We start from the raw sequence: 20,054 nt of genomic DNA, 5'->3' as shown, positions 1-20,054 counted from the left end.
CACAGGGAGGGAGCGACGGAGCTGGGGCTAGCTCCTAGCACCTAGCTCCTCCGAAAGGTGAGGGAGGGTCTCCTCTGACACTTTTCCTCTAGGAAAATGCACGGTGTTCCCCGCCCGCCCTGTCTTCCAGGTAGACAGGTCCCCCGGCTCCCCCTTCCGGCATGCTGCATGGAACGTGTCCGAGGAGGACAGGCGTCTGGCCTCCACCTCTGCCCTAGGCTCACCCGTCTTGCTGGGTCTGACAGGCCGTGACTGAGAGCTGCGTGCCCCCCCCCCTGCCCTGTACCCCCACGGCCTGTGAAGGAGGGACCGGACTGCCCTTTCCCCCATTTTACTGAGGACGACAGTGGAGGCTCCGAGGGTGAGGAGGGATTTGCCCAAGGTCGCCCAGCTACTGAGGGGTCCACGTGGTGGACGAACCCAGGCGGCCTTCACTCCAGAGCTCGGATGGCAGCTGCAGACCCTCAAATTCCGAGGGCCTCTCTCCACTTCCTTTCCTGCGCCTGTCCTATCCTCTCCGGCAGGTGAGCCTGCTTCTGACCCCCTTCCCCTCAGATCCCCCGCCTCCTCTCTCGCACGCCCCTGCTGTGTCTGTGCCCGCATCTCCCATCTCTCTCTCCCCTGTCGCCGGGTCTCTTGGAGCCTGCTGGCCAGATCAAGTCCGTGCCTTGGGCTGGGCTCCGGGGACTTGCCGTAGCAGATAAGCCCTTGTTCTGGCTCTGCCACCCTCGGGGCTGTGGGGCCACATGGGCCAGGTTGCTTCCCACCCTGGGCTTCATCTGTAAAATGGGGGCAATGATGGCTGCTCTGTGTCCTGGGGTGTTTCATGGTTGAATGAATCACCGACAGCTTCCGCTACTCTGCCGCCACTACGAGGGGTGATAGCAGTATTTAATGAGCACTTACTATGTTCCCCTGCGCGGTGCTCCCAGAAACCCTCTCTTTCAATAAATGATGCAGAGTCTGGCTAAGTGATGGGGGGGAGGGTGGTTTCTGAGCTTCCTGTTCTCTGCTGTTTCCTCTTCCCCTTCCTCTCCTTCTCCCTCTGCCCCCTCCTCTCCTTCTCCCTCTGCCCCCTCCTCTCCTCTCCCTCTCCCCCTCCTCTCCTCTCCCTCTCCCCCTCCTCTCCTTCTCCCTCTCCCCCTCGTCTCCTTCTCCCTCTCCCCCTCCTCTCCTTCTCCCTCTGCCCCCTTCTCTCCTCTCCCTCTCCCCCCTCCTCTCCCTCTCCCCCTCCTCTCCTTCTCCCTCTGCCCCCTCCTCTCCTTCTCCCTCTGCCCCCTCCTCTCCTTCTCCTTCTGCCCCCTCCTCTCCTTCTCCCTCTCCCCCTCCTCTCCTTCTCCCTCTGCCCCCTCCTCTCCTTCTCCCTCTCTCCCCTCCTCTCCTTCTCCCTCTCCCCCTCCTCTCCTTCTCCCTCTTCCCCTTCTTCTCCCTCCTCTCCTTCTTCCTCTGCCCTTTCCTCTCCTGATCCCACACAGCCCGGCCATGACAAGAGTGCCACATCTCAGAGCCCACAGAGCAAGAAAAGCTGCCAGATAACACAGGTAGAGGTTGGGGTGCCTTGTCCCTCGAGGATGTGGTTGTTTCACTCCTCACAAATGGATGGGCCCCAAGTCCACGGCCATTGCCATATCAGGGCCCTCAAAAACCATCCCCAAGGCAATGGCCAGGAACTGCACACCTCCTGTTTCTGGTTCTTACAACTCTGGGCAGATTTGCAGAAGGTCTGCTCCTGTCTCCCTGGGCCAGTCCACCCTGGGTCTGATCCCACTAAGGACACCCCCACTCGCCAGGGGACGAGTGCTGCAGGGACTGGTCAAATTCCAGGGCCCTTGTTGGGCCACAGGGCTCACGTGGAGATACCGGTCCACACTCAGGTGCATTGCTCTCAGTTATCACCTTTCTCTGCCCGTCTCCTGAGATTAGAGTGACACAGAGCTGGCTCTGCACCCTGAGGGCGGGCTGGGCATCTTCCTCTTCTTTCTTTCCTGCGTGGGAGGCAAATAAGGAGAGGAATACCTTGTTCTACTGGCTCTGGAAGAGTCCTCTCCATTTCTCTTGTCCCTCCCTCCTCATGGTCACCCGGCATGGGGCTTTCTCTGGCCTGACATGTCCTGGGCTCCAGCACTGGGGGCCCACGTGCTCTCTTGCTGCACACCCTCTCTCTCTTCTGCCCCAGGTGGGAGAGGGGACACCTTGCACCTAACCGGCCTGACATGTTCCAGGAGGAGGGTTTAGACCGAGGGAAACAGGCAGAACTGGCCTTTTTTTTTTTTTTTAATTTTTTAAAAGTTTATTTATTTTGAGAGGGAGAGGAAGAAAGGGCACGTGCGAGCAGAGGAAGGGGCAGAGAGAGGGAGTTCCAAGCAGGCCCCACATGAGCACGAAGTCCAATTTGGGGCTCAAACCCACAAACCATAAGACCACGACCTGAGCCGAACTCGAGAGTCAGACGCTTGACCGGCTGAGCCACCCAGGTGCCCCACAGCTGACCTTCTTAAAGCTGATTTCGGTTCAAGGTCATGTCAACCCAGAACTGGCTTGGGCAAACAGCCCCCCGAGTGGTCGGGCCTGTCTCCCTAGAGTCCTGTGTGAGGGTTGGGGCCACAGGCTTTGCTGATAGTAAAGGACCACTTTACCGATGTCAGCTGTGCAGATGTCGTCTTGCAGGGAGGCGGGAGGCCGGGCCAAGGCAGGAGAGAGGTGGGCCTGGGTCTCCAGGTCCGATGGCAGTGGTTTACAACTGCCAACCACAGGGCGTTCCCGGCATAGGCTTAACGAGGGGAAGTGGAATGACGTATTATGGTTCTCCTCCTACGGGGGTTTTGTCCAATAATGTTCACTTTGTTTCCATCCACCCCTGCCCAAGCCTCTGTGGGGAGATTTGTGCTTGGAATGAACTTAGTAAGATTTATGGACTTTATTAGTAACTTATGAACTATAAATAAGTTTCTGTTGGTCTCTACCGCTCGTGCAGTGGCTGCAAAGCCTTTCCCCCAACCTGCTGGATATGCTTGAGGGGGCCTTGCTGGGGGAATGAAGAATGAGTCCTGGGCAGCCATCAGGAAGACAGGCGGCCTGCTACCCGAGTGGCTGACACGGAGCCATAGCAAGAGACACGAAAGGCGGATGGGGGTGGGATGGACACAATAAAGTAACATGAACACAGAGAACGCAGAGGGCTAGCTTGACCCCCAAAACCTGCTCTCTCACTGCTCTACGGCACTCTCCAGGAGGTGACCCTGCCGTCTCCTCTTGTAGCCAAGCCCGAAGACAGCCAAGTCACCTGCCCTGCCTGGCAGGGGCTGTCACATGGTGATGATTCACTACGTTAGCCATTTCTTCATTGTCACCACCCCTGGCTGGTTCCAATTCAGGAAGGACTTGTCTGTTCATACCATGTGACCTTTCAGCAGGGCTCAGGTCAGGGGTTTACAAACGGTTACTGAGCCACTAGGTAAGCATCCGTGGAGATGGGCACAGGGGGCGGTAGACCAGTATGGGGTGTCAGAGCCTGAACAGGTGGGAGGCCATCTGTCTGGGAGCGGGGTGTTGGCTATGACAGGAGGAGGTTCTATGTAGAGGGGGGACTGTTCCAGTGCAAATGTATTGAGGTTAGTGGGAGAGGCTAGAGAAAGAATGACGCTTAAGGTAAGAAGAGAAACTCGAACGAACCCCTAGAGGGTCTGGGAGTAGTGGCACATCCAGAGTTGACTTTTCTTTTTTTAATTATTTTTTTCAATGCTTATTTGTTTTTGAGAGAGAGAGAGAGAGAGACAGAGCGTGAGCGGGGGAGGGGCAGAGAGAGAGGGAGACACAGAATCGGAAGCAGGCTCCAGGCTCTGAGCTGTCAGCACAGAGCCCGACGTGGGGCTCGAACCCAGGAACCGCGAGATCATGACCCGAGCCGAAGTGGGACACTTAACCAACTGAGCCAGCCAGGCGCCCCCAGATTTGACTTTTAAATACCAGACAAAGGAATCAGGCTTCTTGGAGAAACGGTAGATCCCAGGGCAGGAGCAGGAAAAGCACGAGATAAGCCTCGACCACCTCCTTGTGTCAGAAAGTAAGCAGGTGGCCAAGGACAGATGGAGGGATGTGACACGGATGCAAAAGCCAGCCTGAAACGCTGCCCAGCAGCCAAATCTGGGACAATCCGACACCGAAAGAGGTAATGATGGCACCAGATTGTACAAAACGTTGAGTGAAACAGGAATCCATGGGTCCATACAGACAGAAATAAACATGTGGACCAATAAATAGGGACAGGAGAAAGCAGAATTGGGAGCTAATCCTAAGCAGTCGTCAGACAAACCCACCTGAAGAGATATTCTACCAAAGATCTGGCTTGTAGTCTTAAATTTTTTTTTTTTACATTTTTATTTATTTTTGAGAGGCAGAGAGAGACAGAGTGTGAGTGGGGGAGGGCCACAGAGAGAGGGAGACACAGAATCCGAAGCAGGCTCCAGGCTCTGAGCTGTCAGCACAGAGCCCGACGCGGGGCTTGAACCCACGAACCGTGAGATCACGACCTGAGCCGAAGTTGGACACCCAACCAACTGAGCTGCTCAGGCGCCCTCTGACCTGTAGTCTTAAAGAGAGACTACTTCCGATTGGAGGAGACAAAAGAGATGTGGCAACTAAGTGCAACGTGTGATTCTGAACTGTGTCCTTTCACTGTGCAGCGTGGAGCTGGGACAACTGGCAAAACCCGACGAAGATGGAGAGATGAGATGGTCGCACCCAGTGAACCAGGCCAGTCACAGAGGACAAGCACGGTATGGCTCCACTTATACGAGGTTGTGGGGGGTGGGGTGGGGGCCTGGAACTTCCTGTAGAGACAGGAAGTAGCCGGTGGTCACGGGGGGGTGGTGGGGTGGGGAGGAGGAATGTGGAGTTGGTGGGGACAGAGTTTCAGCTTGGGAAGATGGACAAGTTCTGGAGATGGATGGTGGTGGTGGTTGTGGAACAATGTGAATGAACCTGATCTTACTGAACAGGACACTTAAAGATGGTTCAGATGGTAAATTTTATGTCATGTGTATTTTCCTGCAACACAAATGGGGAAAGCAGCTGGATTTTGGAAGTGAACAGAGCAGGGTTGGACTCTCACCTCTGACACTGGTCGCTGGATGACCTCGGGTGACCTCGGGGGTGGCTGTTAGTGGCCTGCATGTGGCAAGCGCTCAGAACAGGCTACCTCCTCTTAACTGGTCATTGCGCGTCTTTGACTCTAACTGAAAGGTGGCTGGTTGGATTTTGCCCATCGCCTCCACCCCCAGGCCCATATGTACAACCTGCCGGCCACTCAGAGCTCCTAAGCCTGCTACCAGTCTTCTCTCCAGGAACCTCTCCTGGGGACAGTTAGAGGGGCGGAGCGTGTCCCAGCCAAAGACACAGGTAGGACCTTACATGCTTGTGTATGTACCTGCCGTCTCTGGAGGGGAAGTATGGACCTGGGAGGGACACGGGTGGGGAGCTTCTCCCTGTGAAACCCGTTCATGCCCCTGGAATGTCTTCCCACAAGCTGCGTCTATGTAAATCACATAAATAAATACACAAGTCAGTCATTACCGAAGAGGGGCCCCCGTTCCCTCCTCCCTTTCCCTCGTCCCTCTCCTCAAGGCACTGCCGTCTTACATTAGCCCCTAGCTCTCCAGCCAAAACTGCTGCGGCCCTCGTTGAGGAATTCGGTGGATGTCTCCCTCTTTCTCCCTCTTCCTGTCAGCTCCGTGGCACTTTGAAACACCACTTTCCTCGGCTTCTGGAAAACCAGCGAAATCTATTCACGATGGGGAAGGGCCATGCCTTTGCAGTCACCGTTGGAACTCCTATGGCAAAGGGCACTGCCTGGCATGCTTGTACGTGCTCAAAAAAAAAAAAAAAAATTTTTTTTTTTGAATGAACAAACCGTTAAACCAACAAAATAAAAAATATATAACAACGAGCCTCAGTGCAAAAGTAAGCTCAGGCATAATGGCACTGACACACTCCCCAAATCATGCAGGTGTGCAAATGGCCAGAAATAAAGGCAAAGGCCATCAGTTTTTAAATAAAGTAGTCCTGGGTGCTGGATTATGTTATTGTCTTGCAGAACGTTACCAACAGAGAAACCAGGTACGTGTCGATGTTTATGCAGGCTCTCTCAGTATTGTCGCAACTCCGTGTGAACGAAACGAAATTATTCCAACATAAAGAGCTTAATTTAGGTAATGTAGTAAGGGCAAACCTGATCTGTCCGATGAAGACAAATCTGTCGATTTGTGCATCATCAATGAACAAAGCGCATCAGATGTTACTGGAAGTTTGGTCAGGGCAGGGGCGCCTGGGTGACTCAGTCAGTTGAGCGTCCGGCTTTGGATTTTGGCTCAGGTCATGATCTCGCGGTTTGTGGCTCGGAGCCTGCTTGGGATTCTGTCTCTCCCTTTCTCTCTGCCCCTCCCCTGCCTGCTTGCTCTCTCTTCCCTTCAAAATAAATAAATGAATTTAAAAAAAGGACAGAAGGCTGCAGGGGCGGATCATGTACCTAAAAGGGGAGAGATGGGAAAGGGGATTTTTAATAGCATCATGTGGTCGATGTTGCCTGTGTTTGGCAAGGTCTTACAAGAAGATGAGATCAGCCAAAAAACTTTCCAGCTTGTGAACAGACATTAGAAGTAAGAAGGAGAGTCCAGATATTTGAGGATTTGCAATGTTAGGTAAGCAAACTGATTCGGGGCCCTAAATGGCAAGAAGCAAATGTCGAGAACCCTTGTGTGACAAAGGCCTCCATGCAATGATCAGATGAAAAATGTGCTGCCGAGGCAAACTTTTCAGGTGGACAGAACGGCTCAGGGAAAAAAGCGTTAAGGCTTGGCTTTTGCACATAAGTCCCATAGCGTCAAAGTTTCAATCAAGAGAGAGGTATGAGAGTGAGGGAGCAAAGGAATAACAACAGATTTACGAGTCGAGTCTCACAAAAAAGTTGTGAATGGGGCTTCTGGCCCATGTCGCTGGTTGGAATCCGTTAGGTAAAACTCCTACCGCGTTTATAAGATAGCCATTCTGACCCAAACCCCCACGATCCCGAGGCTCCAAAAGTCTCAGCTCAGAACCGAAAATGACCTTGGGGCTCTAGTCTCCTAGGACAGGATGGGGATTAAGAAAGCTGGGCAGCCTCTCAATTCAGATTCCCCAGTGTGGCGTTTGGGTGTGGCCAGAGGGGGTGATGGCAACAGCAGAATCTCACAGAGGGTGGCACTAGAGGCCGCAGAGAACGGCAGGGCAGAGTGGGACCTACAAGGGACACCTGCCATGCCACGTTTAAGTGGCCTTACAGCAGAATTGCTTCCCCTTTCCGGTTACTTCTCTGTTAAGGATTAGGTGGGGTATTAAGCAGATGACTTTTCTCTTTAGTTATGAGGTCTAATAGAGGAGGAGGTGCCTAACCACTCAGGTGGAGACATCCTGGGCCTTGAGCTGGATGTGGCTGGCTACTAGATGATACTTAGGGTCATCTCCCATGGAACAGGATTAGTATCTCTGCGGGAAGAAGACACCATATTCACTGGTCGAGAGGGCACACAGAGGTAGCCTTCTAGGAACCCCCCCCCCCATTTGATTCTCCTCTCCTTCCGGGCACATGAGTGGTTTGTACCTCTCGGCGCCCCTGCAATTAGGTATGGCCACGTGCCTAGCTGTGGCCAGCGGGCTCTGAGTGAAAGGGAAGCGTATCGCCTGCAGGCCAAATTATTCATCCTTCATGCGAGACCCTCTGTTGTTCTCTTCCTTTCTTGTGCTCTTAAGGAAGAGGTCTAGGGTTAAGTCGATGGGCTAAAAGCTTGGAGCAGCCAGGATGCGAAATTTCACCTTACCCTTGCCCTGGAGGGTTGCCCGGACCACAGCCATTTTGCGTAAGTGAGAAATTTGTTGTGTTAGGCCTAATGAGTTTTTGCTGTTTCTTTGTTCACCTACTGTAGTGGCAACGGGATCTGTCATCACTAATGCTGCCCCAGAGCCCAAATGGTAGAGTCGGGATTCAAATGTTGAGCCTTGCACCACCAGCACATTACAGGAGTTCGTAGGATTGTGGTGGGGACGGCCATCGTTAAGGCTTCGGCGGGTCTGAGTCTGACAAACTTCTCCCACATGCCCACAGAATCACGTCTGTAGAGACTGAATGCTGCTCCCTTACGAGTGCTGGAGAAACTTGGCCACATTCAGCCATCCCTGTCATATCCAATCTATTGCTCCTGTAGAGAGGGGTGGAAAGGATTTTCTCTCTTCTCTTCCAGCACTTAGCTGAGACCCCTGTAACAGACTAACAAGAGAAAAACAAGTTTCTTAACATGTACACCTCATGTATCCATGGGGACACCCAGGGAAGAATAAGTAATCCCCTGAGGTGGCTTAGAATTCAGAATTAAATACCAGCTCAAGTGGGAAAGAAGAGGGAGAGGGGGAAGTAAGCCTCTAAGGGGAGAGTAAATGATTTTTGGGAAAGAGAACGGACCTTTAGAACAGATGGGAGGTGTGACAGTTTGTGATGAAGTTTGTCAGGGTGTGGGGTTGACTTTTAGTCTCTTCTCTCGTGGTAAGAGTCAGTCCTCCCTGGTGGATAAATTCCCGGGAGGGCATCTGTGTGGCAACTGTTGTTTCTTTTGGGGGTATCGGTCTTTAGACAGATAATGGGAGTTCAGTGACAGCCTCTCCCTGTATTTGCTGTTTTCCAAGTGCCCGCAGCACCAAGCAATCCATATATCAAAAAGCAGCAAACTTGGGGGTAGCATGTCCTGCGTGGCATATTCTGCTACCCTTTGCTCTCTCGTTTACAAAGTTCTAAGCTTCATACATTGATTAGGCCACACCGACAAGCCCTCTTCTGGCTTCGGCCCTGGAGAAACGGCTACTCAGGGTGAGTCTGAGGGGCTTCCGGGAATACCGTGTGCTGGTTTTACCCTGAGCCCACATCTGTGTGCAGTGTTCTGTGACCTTCGCTCGTCCTTGGATGGTTCAATCTGGACACCCTGAGGGAGATGTTAGAGGGGGGACTTCAGGCTCCATTCCAAGCCAGAGAATTCTAGAACTGCCCTCAGGTAGCTGAAAACTTAGTCTCCATGAAAATCAGTCTAGAAGATCTGGCCCTCTAGCTGGAGATGTTTTGAATCATCTTACTCACAGGACGATGATACTCTAGGGCAAGTATCTCCAATATTCTCAGGGGCCAGCAGGGTGCTGCAGATGAGAGAACCAGCCAGTGACATCCGCATGTCCCACACGTTGTCTCAAGTGGAGAGTTGCTACAGAGTTCTGGCAGATTGTTAGCCCATGGGAATATAAATGTGTTGTCAAATCTTGACATTTTTTTTTTTTAATTTTTTTTCAACGTTTTTTATTTATTTTTGGGACAGAGAGAGACAGAGCATGAACGGGGGAGGGGCAGAGAGAGAGGGAGACACAGAATCGGAAACAGGCTCCAGGCTCCGAGCCATCAGCCCAGAGCCTGACGCGGGGCTCGAACTCCCGGACCGCGAGATCGTGACCTGGCTGAAGTCGGACGCTTAACCGACTGTGCCACCCAGGCGCCCCTTGACATTTTTCATTAGGATCCAGAAATGGAGCTCTATCTGGAAACCTCCCCATTTAAAAATGTTGGTAATTAAAAACAAAACAAGACAATAGTCACAACTCCATGGCCTATAGAACATGGTTAGAGGGCGGTCGGTCGTTCAGCAAACTCTGCCCTGTGATGGACATTTGAGCGAGGGGAGCAGACTGGCTAGAGCTATAAGGGTATGTGTTGAGAGGTACCAAGCGGTCAAGTTGACTTGATTTTGGCCCTGTATTTGGAATGAAGGGTGGACCCCAAAGGACTGACAAGTTTGAACTTAGGTAATAAGGAGGCAGACTAGCAAGGGGGTGGTGAGGAGGGAAACGTGAGCTTTGAATTCAGAGACTTGGGTTCAAACCTTGCTCCCCCACTTAGCAGGTGTACCAGTAAGTTGCTTCACCGGAGTCTAGGTTTCCTATCCCTGAAATGGAGAATAAATCCTAACAGGGTCATGAGAATTAAACTACATTTAGACATAAGAAAATGTCTGCCACCTGGTAGGGGCCTAGTTTGTCCACTTCCTTTCAAAGGCTTGAGAGTGAGAAAGAGATTTGATAACAGCAGTCGTTTCTGGAAGGATGGCCACATGGCTGTTTGGGCACTGGAGACAGAACGACCGGCTAGGTGTCAGGCAGTGTGACCAATCTGAGAGGACGGGTAATCACATCCATGTGGCCTTGGAGCCAAGCCCATCCCTGGTGACAAGACCGTAAAAGTTGACCTCCTGGCTCCTCTGCGGGTAAGGTGATAGACAGGGTGCAGCACATAATGCCAAGAAAAGCTTGGCTGTGCCACCTGTCCTGTCTGCTTCCCACCCTATCCTCGGCATCCTTAGGGCAGCTGAGAGAGGCAGGGCCCAGCCCCGTCAGTGCTGATCCAGGGCCTCGGGCACAGGCAGGCCTTGACCTCTGCTGGGTCCCACAGGCAGCTCTCCTCTATCTTTCCTAGCCGGGGAGTCTTCTGCAGAGTTCTCAACAGTGTTCTGAGCTGCTTAGCAAACTCATCTTCAGAAGACACTTGTTTTGAAAGCTTCGGAGGTTTACGTTTCCAAGTCAAAATGCCCCAAAGCACGGTCCTTGCGAAGAACTAACAGAATTAAAAAAAAATCAATATGAGACTCACCCCTCAGGAGCCGTTAGAAGAGACAGGTTTACCCACTAATTATAACTAAACCGTCATTGCCAGTCAACATCACCAGCTTTCCAAAAGTTTCTTCAGGTGAAAATGATTTTTCCTGTGCCTCAGAATCACCTGGAGGGCTTGTGGGCACCCCCCCCCCCACTCCCCGCCCCTCCCCAAGTCTGTGAATCAGGTCTGGGGTGGGGACTGCATTTCTAACACTTTCTGGGGTGATGCTGAGGCTCCTGGTCAGGGACGCTGTGTTCAGCGCCACTTCTGTGATGGATCTGCTTGTATGTATTTAGTTCACAGAGCTGGCGAGTGATCCAGAGTGCATGGGATCCTATTTCCCTCATGAGTAAACAGAAGCTAAGGTTAAGTGGCAGAAATAGGGTCAAACAATGCCTACAAATCTAAAAGCCACAAGCTTCACTGCAAGCCAAGAAATGGAAAAGGTGGAGGCGGTTCATTTTTAACAGGGAACCAGCTAAGGGCTTTAAAGTTTACTAGATGGACACTAACCAGTGATAGAACCACAACTCTCAAGTTTTCTTGGATATTATTCAAGGCTTGCAGTACCAAGTGTTTGCCAAGGGCCAGCAGCACGAGCATCACCTAGAACGTGAGAAACAGGCACAGGCCCCACCCCAGAACTTCCGGGTCAGAATGTGCAAGCTTTCCAAGATCCCCGGATGCTGCTGCTGCTGCTGCTGCTGCAAACGCAGGTTAGAGGAACATGGACAGAACGTTCTGCCCTCACCTGACGACAGGCCTCAGTAATGGTCCAGGGGAGGAGAGGGACTGTCTGCCCACGTCTAGTGTTACCTGCTAGCTTCAGGGGGTGGGCAGCTCTAAGTTACGTTCACCAATCTTCCCCCCCCCCCACCACCTCCACCACCAGACTAATCATGTGTGGGCATGGGCACAGCATGCAACAGAGGCCAAAGGTTGTCCTTCACAGGCCTGGAGGCTACCATTCAGTTGAGGCTTTGGAGTAAGAGTATCAAATGATTTTATTACAAAACTTAAGCCATTCATTGATCATTCAACTTTTCTAAAAAACATAAACATGAGAATAAAATAAACACACCCAAGACTCACTAGCTTTTGCAGGATAGGAAAAAGCCCTGGACAGAGAGCCTGCAAATGTTTTTCCTTTTACCGGATATCCGTACTTCCTCACACATTCTAGGGTCCCATGTTTTGTCACCTCTTATGAGGAAAGGAAACCGAAGCTACAAGATTCATGTACAAGAGGGTCACGACAACTTTAGAGCTATTTGATGTTCTAGTTGACAAATAAGCACTGTCTAACACCTACTCCATGCTAACCTTTACTGTCATTCTTTGAAATTGCATTTTGGGACTGGTTATCTTCATTCTCTGTAGCTCCAGCCCCTCTAGGATCCCAAACACAAACCCTAAAATCCACACGCAGTCTCCAAGTTCAAGTATAAAGGTTTGTTTCAGGACAACCCCAGGCTGACGTAGTGTTTCTTTATAACTCTGTAGTGTCTTCTGGATGCCATCCCCTTCGACAGGCTGACCGGATGGCAGCACAATGAGGGGGCACACAAGGTCAACTTTGCTACTGCCTGTTCAATCTGCATGCTACCCCACAGTCCAGGCTGAATGCTGAAATCAGTGACGACCTCGGCCTGTCTTCATTCTGAAGGTGTACTCTTAAGTAACCGAATCCATTTCTTCACAGTTAATTTAATGGAGCTTCCAAAAAGTGTCAGACATACTCTAAAAAGAAAAGAGAATCGGATCAAAATGCCTCTTGATGAGAGACTACATTTATGTTCCTAAAGAAATTTACAATTAAACTAGGAAGACTGGAAATGAATGTTTTGCATTCCGTAACAGAATTGAGGTGTTCTCCCAATACTGGCACAAATAGACAACCTCCCCTTCTTGAGTCAGTGCCCTACACGAGCGTCCCGCTCTTGCTTTGTTCACTCACTGATGCTTTCCTATCAAAAATGACAGACATCTTCATGAACCTTGAAAAGAGCACACCAAAGTGGAATGAGGGTAAAGGGCACACCCCAATGGTAACTAACAACGGCTAAGTGAGGATCCGCTACTTACTTGCTATCACTGCTCATATTCACTAATGGCTCAAAGCCTGTAAAAAGCATTGTTTTGTGCATCTATAGCTGACTTTTAAGATTAAAGTAAATCCCAAGTGTAATAAAAAGAGGTATGCATAACAGAAGTGTCCCATGGTAACGGATAGTGGTAAACTCAAATCTCTAAATACAAGGAAATCCAGCAGGGCTAAAAGCGGACTGTGTGCACCATTTAGGATGCCATTTTAGAACGCATTGTTCGATTGTATATTCAAATTGCAAACCCAAGTTTAACTCATGTCCAGGGGTGAGACTCATTTACACATGATCTTAGCCAAAAGGCCGAGAAGCGATTAGGAGCGAGGCCCATTTTCATTTTCAGAAAAACAGGACTTTCATTTGAATTTCTCTTGTGCACAACAATCATCCCGGTTGGTTTCTACTGAAGTAGAAGTATCTATTCACAGCCTACATGTTTAGCTCTGGTGGCACACAACTTCATACTCGCTAACACAAGAGGACACTACTAATTCGTTCTCAGTAACAAACGACTCCTAAACAGCAGCGGAAGTCTATCTGCACTAAATGCTTTTCTGAAGGTATAAAGAAGATGATCCCCAATGGTGGCTTACCCCTTTTCTATCCATTTTATATATTTATAAGCCAGAGATGAAGGCTCCTGGACAAAAGACAGGATACCGGACCTTAGGAAGCATCCTGGGATGGAGCTGGGGGGTCCTGGCTCTCAGGCTCTGGAGGGGGCGCTGGCACAGCTTCTTTTTTCTTGGCCGCCAGGAATTCATGAATTGCTCTTTCTATCTGTGGTCTGAAGATGTGGTTTAGTTTGGGATCCACCACTTGAGAAATGATTCTGTCCACTCCAGCTTCCAACATCCCTGACCTTACGGAGACAAAGAGATCATTCTCTGAAGGTCCACGCGCCCTTTCCCCAGCCTCCCCTCGTGTTTGCACCGTGCGTACCTGACCTGTACCTGTAGTACGATATCAAAACTGGGAAAATGACACGAAGACAATACGACCTTATTCAGATTTCACAGGTGTGGCTGTACCCTGCACAGGTAGCTCTGTGCCATTTTAGCCACATGAGTAGCTTCAGGGAGCCACCACAACGAAGCTCTTACCTACGCCACCACAGCACCCCCTGTGCCAGCTAGCCCCTGCAAGTCACACTCACCTCCTCCCCGTCCACCCCCAAGCCCTTGGCAACTACTGATCTCCTGTCCATCACTGTAATTGTTCATTTATCAGAGTTACATATGTGGAATCGGCACCATGCATCTGTTTGTTACTGGCTTTTCTCACTCAGCATAATTTCCTGCTGTTTCTAAAGAGGTGGGCTTCATAAGCTTTTAGATATTCCAGGAGAGTTCAGTGGACGAAGACCTGAAGACAAGTGTTAGTATTAAGAACAAGAAAAGGGGAGGAGATTAGAAGAAGCTTATCTTAGGACACCAGATTCCAGGACCCACCTCCACTTTTATGCCCAGTGACACTACGAAGTCACTTGGATGACCTAGCAGTAGCGCTTTATTAACTGAAGTTCAGTTTGTTTGAAGGACACGCTTTAATAGGACTCTACGCCTTCCTAAAAGCTGCCATCACGCTTTAGAGGAGCCATGTGGACTCAAAGACTTTGTAGAACTCCCCTTCACTTGGGAGACCAAAGATCCAGCTCCTCCTGCCCAAGATCCGAATGCCGATCCTTGGTGTAAAACTCCCATGTATCTGTCAACTACACTGAAAACTCTGAGCAGCAGCGAATATGTTTTGCAACCTGGAATATATTTCAGAGCACCCAGGAAAGTTTACACAGGAGGCCTATGGAGGTTGGATAAACTAGCAAGAATGTCAGTTGAGTGCTTTGCTCATTTGAACTTGAATAAAAGGGTGGACTGTTGGACTCGTGTGTGGGGTTTGCTGGAAAGTGCCATGCACCTTGACCAAAAAAATGACTCGCATCAGCTTTCCGCTTTCCTGTGTATCATACTGGTGATTACTGCCTTTTCACTCCTAATTCTAGTTACTTACTGAACCACACTCTGCCTCAGACCATTTCGCAACTGGTTTTTGTTCATTGTAGGATTCCATTCCTGCTTGTCCAGATGTGTTGACACAAAATTATCCACTTTCTGCCTCAGGTTTTGGTAAGCTGGCTAAAACATTAAAAAGAAGACGCAAGGTAAGAAGTTATATGCACCAAAGTTTTAGAAATCAGTCACTCAAGAATACTGCTTTCCACAGAAACGTAGAATTTTCAAGTCCTTGAAGACACTTCTACTGTGACTATGAAGATCACCGTGCAGCACAGTAGAGTGGGAATTAATGCCCGACACAAGCGCTTACTTTATGGTGGCCAGGCACAAGGCCAGATGCTTTATCATCCCATTTACTTTTCAAGTAACTGTACAGGGAGATTTTATTAGCTCTCTCCTGCCCCCATTTTAGAGATTAGAAACTTACACTTAGAAAAAGTAAACAGCTTGCCCACTTAGCTAAAATGTGGCACAAGCCAAGGGCAGACCCAGTCTGTTTCTGAATCAAAGGAACCGAGTTCCAGCCTGGCACCGTCACTAACTAGCTGTCTGACTTTCAACAAGTCACCAATCTTTAAGTCTCAGTTATTTCCATTTGTAAAACTGAAAAGCTGCCGCCCTGCTTACCTCGCAGAGTATCCTTAGCAACAATGAAGGGGTCAGGAAAGCCCTCTGCATAAAATGAAGGGTCACCAAAACCTCAGCACAATGAGAGAATGCAGACGCAAGTCAGAGCCTATGGAACACTGGGAAAGGCTGAAAGGAAGCATGGCTGAGGTCCAAACATGGAGCTTGAGACACTTACTGGTCTTAAATGTTCTCGACACAGCGAGGGTCAGAACAAAATGAGAAGGAACTTGGTGAACACAAAGAACATATGTTCTCAGCCTCTGAGACCTTCTGGTATGCTCAGCTACTCTTCTTTAAACCAGGTATGATAGATACAGTGTGCATTGCTGTTTAGTATCACCGCTGTCCCCTTCTGCCATGGGCAGAGGATGCTTACCTACCCCAATGATGCTGAGTTTTGGCCATGTCATACGGTCTGGTCATTGGAGTGCTAGGGACAAGTGACCTGAAATGTGGTTGTGTCTGGCTTGGTTCTTGTGCTCTGGTGACCCTCTATGAGGGCATGTCCTGGGATCTAAGATGAGTTCATGTGTCGCCGAGCTAAACCGAAGCCCAGCTGAAGACTACTTGGATGAGCTGAACTTTAGCTGACCTGCAGCCCTATCAACATAAGAATGAATGCCTGTCATAAATCACTGTGATTTGGTTTATTATGCAGTGTTACTGTATCCAAAGTTTGCTAGCAGTCGGGTAAGTGAAATCGACAAAAGAATGAGTAGGCTTCAGCCTACACGTGGACTCCCAAACACCCATGTACTATCTACTCCTTCTTCCTCTCCTCACGAGGGTCGGGCAGAGGGTGCCACGTTCTCCTGGCCCAAGGGTGGTGCCTGACCCATGCTAAGACAATGCTGATGTTTCCTGCAATTTCTTTGAATAGGAATTGAGAATCCCTTTCTAGAGGAAGAAGACATAAGATGTAATAAAAATACTAGCAGCCAAATGGATGACTCTGCTCTACGGTGACAGTAAAACAGTTATAAAGAGCAGAGACGAAGGCCCTCGTGGAGCATCCCTGGTTCCAAATGCATCCCTACTCTTCTGGCAGTTTGCACCTTGGGTCCTTTCTTGGGCCAACAGATTCATCTCTTTGCTTAAAGGAACTAGAAACTTGAACTACGCATCCTGTTTTACTTTCTGCTATTCAAAATAACTCACCTGGTTTGAAATGACAATTACTGTGTATTGAAAAAAAGACAAAGGACAGCAAACGTCACCACCAAACCCGAACAGATCTTGACACTACAGAATAATCCCTTCAGTTCTTGAAGCGAAAGGAAAGAATGCGCCTGCCATTACGTTTTATTGTATTAATCTGTCCCTAGCTTGACTGACTCCCGTATCAATTCTGTTTATTTATATTTTGGTGCACTACAAAGTAATCATCAGTATACTCCTGAATATTTCAGCAGTCTGGGAAGGGGCCTAAGGATATACGTTTCTAACAAGTTCTCAGGTGACGTTGATGCAGCTGATCCACCGGCCACACTGAGAAGCTTGGGGCTAAAGCAACAGAGGACTCAACAGGTGCCTAAAAACACGCTATCTTCCAGAATTAAAACCACCCTAGAATTACCAGAAGGAGCATCTAAGGTGTTGGTGGGAAAGGCTCCAACTCTCCTTCCCCAACAGCTTTGTAATACTCTTATTTTCTTTTTTCCAGAGAGAGAGAGAGAGAGAGAGAGAGAAAGGAGAGAGAGAGAGAAAGGAGAGAGAGAGAGAGAAAGGAGAGAGAGAGAGAGAAAGGAGGGGGGGAGAGAGAGGGGGGAGAGAGGGGGGAGAGAGAGAGGTGGGGGGAGACAGAGCACGCTCGTGCATGGGGGTAGGTGGACAGAGAGGAGAGAGAGTCCCAAGAAGGCTCCGTGCCTTCAGCACAGAGCCAGACTTAGGGCTGGATCCATGAACTCTGAGATCAAGAGACCTGAGCCGAGATCAAGAGTTGGACACTTTACCAACTGAGCCACCCGGGTGTCCCTCTTTCTTTCTCTTTTTTTTCTTTTAAATAACTTGCATATTACATTGACTTAGCCACACAAAACTTAACAGAACATAGGAAATGTGAGTGGAGAACTTGTGATGGGAGAACACCCAGGGTCCTGGGAAAGGTAAAAGCTTAACTGGTATTATCTGAGACCTTTAAATAAGTAAAACTAAGCACTAAATATTAAGGGCTTCTAACACCACTTACTCTCTATATTATCTGGTCTACGGGTCAGTTTTCTACCCTGGGGTACAAGCTTTGAGGACTGGTGGTGACTGACTTGTTCCTATACCCACACAGCCTACCATGCTGTAGGCCAATAAACGTTCAATGAATAAATGGACTGTGTCTTTCCCTATCTTTAAGTTGTAACTTTAAGTTCACAATCTTCCTGTTAGTTAGGTAGGCAGGTTTTCTCAAAGAGAAATCACTTCCTTCGAGGAGCTGTCCAGTAACAGAGCCTCCTAACCCTACCACCATGGTCTTGCTAGAGAAGCTTCTGAAAAGGGAGAAAACGAACATTCCAGCACCTACTATACGTCTGACACAACCCACGTGACTTCACTGAATCCCCACGACTTTGGCAAATAACATATGTAATAGCATTTTACTAGGTTGACCGATGGCGTTAGGATCTAAAAAAGGCACCAAATCCCTTTCAATCCACCACAAGGATGCCAGTTCTGCACCAACGTACCTAATCCAAGCCTGCAAATTGCTGAGCTGGAGAGAAGGAAGAAACAAATAGCTACAGCGTTCTGGTGACTGTGCATTCAAACCGTTCTTGCTTACTCACCTGGCTTTCTCCAACATTAACACACAGAGGTTTGTTACTGAGGGGCTCAAAGAAGTCTCACCTTGGGAAAGATCGGATCTAGGCTCTGAAACCAGAACCGAATCCCCAAGTCCGGAGAAACGACCGGACTGCACACAGCTGAGGGCGATGGGGCTGGGAGCCCAACCCACGTGTGTACCACTCAGAAAGCCTCCTGTACTGCCCCAAGCGGTCTAGTGCCTCACTGCTGAGATTTTTAAAAATACCTTTTGTGAGAAAAGCCAAGCTGCAAGCTTGCCATCCTCACGCCCAGCCCGACCCCGTCGGCCAGGCGGCCTCGGCTACCTTGGTGTCCACGTCGGCCAGGCAGTCCCGGCGGAAGCTGTCAAACAAGCCCCGGCTCTTGAGCTGCTCCACGATGAGTGCGATGAGCTGCGGGTCCCCGGGAGGCAGTGAGGCGGGGTTGATGGGGCCGCCGCTCCCACCTGCCCCCGCCGCCCCTGTCGCTGCCCCAGCCGAGGCCTGGCCCGCTCCGCCGCCGCCCACCGAGCCCGTGCCGCCGCCGCCGCCGTCTGCCATGGCTGCGCCCGGGGCCCACAGAGGAGACCGAACACAACTTCTCAGGGACGGAGGGCCTGAGTCGTGGAGAGGCGGCAGAAGCGCCCAAGAAGGAGGCGGCGGAGGGGGAGGACAAAGGGGAGGCGGCGGGGGGAGAGGAAGAGGAGAGGAGGGAGAGGGCGGCGGGGGTGGCGGCGGCGGGGGGAACCGGCTCTGAGGCAGCGGAGGTGGTGGTAGAAGCGGGAGAAACGGCCCGCTCCATCCCGGGCGCTCTGCCGATGACGTCACCACTGGCCTTTGCATTGTGGGACGGGAAGTTTTCGGCAGTCACCTCCTCCTTTCTTATAGGCAGAGGTCTAGCCGACAGAAACTACAACTCCCGGCAGGCTCCGGCTGGCTTGGCGTCAGTTTTCGGGGCAGTATGGGAATTGTAGGCTCAGGCCCTCGTGATTGCCGCAACGTGCGCTGGCCTTCCTCGTCCAGTCGCTGCAGCGCTCGCCTTGAATCTGCAGGTCTCGGCAAATGCCCGATTATAAGAATCATCTGTGGGGCTGGTTAAAAGTATAAATTAACAGGCTTGTCCCTGAGATGTTCGGATTCAGTATTACTGGGTAAGGGTCTAGGAATCTGTGCCCTAACAGGCACACCCACGTCCTCCTTGAACAATAGGAGCCCGGGAAATTTGGGAAAAAACAGTAGACTAGTCAGATTTGTATTATGTGTGGATATTTTTTTATCCTTTCAGATTTTAATAGCAGTGCATATTTAGAAAATTGAAAAATAGCAGAACATTGTGACGAAAAGTTCCCCTGAATTTTTTCTTACGTGTGTGGGTTTCCTCCCAGTTATTAGACACTGTCCTAATAACGGTAGTAATAATAATAATAAACTAATGTCGAGTAAATGGAATATGCCAGGAATGAAGCTAAAGCACTTGGTACACACGGCTTGACAAGAAACTAAAACGCAGATACTGTTATTGCTGTTTTCCAGATACAGAAATGGAGACGCAAAGAGTTTGTTGCCCTGATTACGTAGCTATAGGCTGAAGACGAGGCTTTGAACTCAGGTGTTCCGAATCCAAATCTGGCAGTGTTTAACCTAAGGTATGCTTCCTTCTGAGATCTAGCTGGCATCACACACTAGGTAAGGCTTTTTATCCTGACTTGTTTTTAGCCGCAGTTCACCACGAGAACCCCACGGTTGCCCCCACCATAGTCTCCTTTCAGCCTTTTGCCTGTTATTAGCTCAACTCCTGCCCAGGACTGGGGCAATG

General features: G+C 50.1%; 1 protein-coding gene across 1 annotated transcript; it reads right to left on the bottom strand.

Annotated features, from left to right (window-relative positions):
- Positions 1–11,706: 11,706 nt before the first annotated feature.
- BOD1 (biorientation of chromosomes in cell division 1) lies at positions 11,707–19,047 on the bottom strand. The gene is made up of 4 exons (XM_047091023.1): positions 18,566–19,047; positions 14,830–14,954; positions 13,485–13,681; positions 11,707–12,454 (listed from the first exon to the last, which is right to left on the bottom strand). Exons 1-3 carry the CDS (start codon positions 18,797–18,799, stop codon positions 13,486–13,488), a joined length of 555 nt encoding a protein of 184 aa, XP_046946979.1. The 5' UTR covers positions 18,800–19,047; the 3' UTR covers positions 11,707–12,454; position 13,485.
- Positions 19,048–20,054: the final 1,007 nt, after the last annotated feature.

The sequence above is a fragment of the Lynx rufus genome, unplaced genomic scaffold (genome assembly GCF_022079265.1).
Source record: "Lynx rufus isolate CCGP_SWC_20201006 ecotype Redwood Valley unplaced genomic scaffold, mLynRuf1.p SCAF_1, whole genome shotgun sequence".
NCBI lineage: Eukaryota > Metazoa > Chordata > Mammalia > Carnivora > Felidae > Lynx > Lynx rufus.
The sequence above is the reverse complement of the archived record's forward strand: the minus strand, read 5'-3'. Positions and strand labels throughout refer to the sequence as shown.

Excerpts from the sequence above, each read along its gene's own strand:
- BOD1 (XM_047091023.1), bottom strand. The coding sequence starts at position 18,799 with ATGGCAGACGGCGGCGGCGGCGGCACGGGCTCGGTGGGCGGCGGCGGA. Across the intron at positions 14,955-18,565 it reads TGGCCGACGTGGACACCAAG|CCAGCTTACCAAAACCTGAG; the intron begins GTAGCCGAGGCC and ends TTAATGTTTTAG. Across the intron at positions 13,682-14,829 it reads CTGAGGCAGAGTGTGGTTCA|GTCAGGGATGTTGGAAGCTG; the intron begins GTAAGTAACTAG and ends TGTCTCCGTAAG.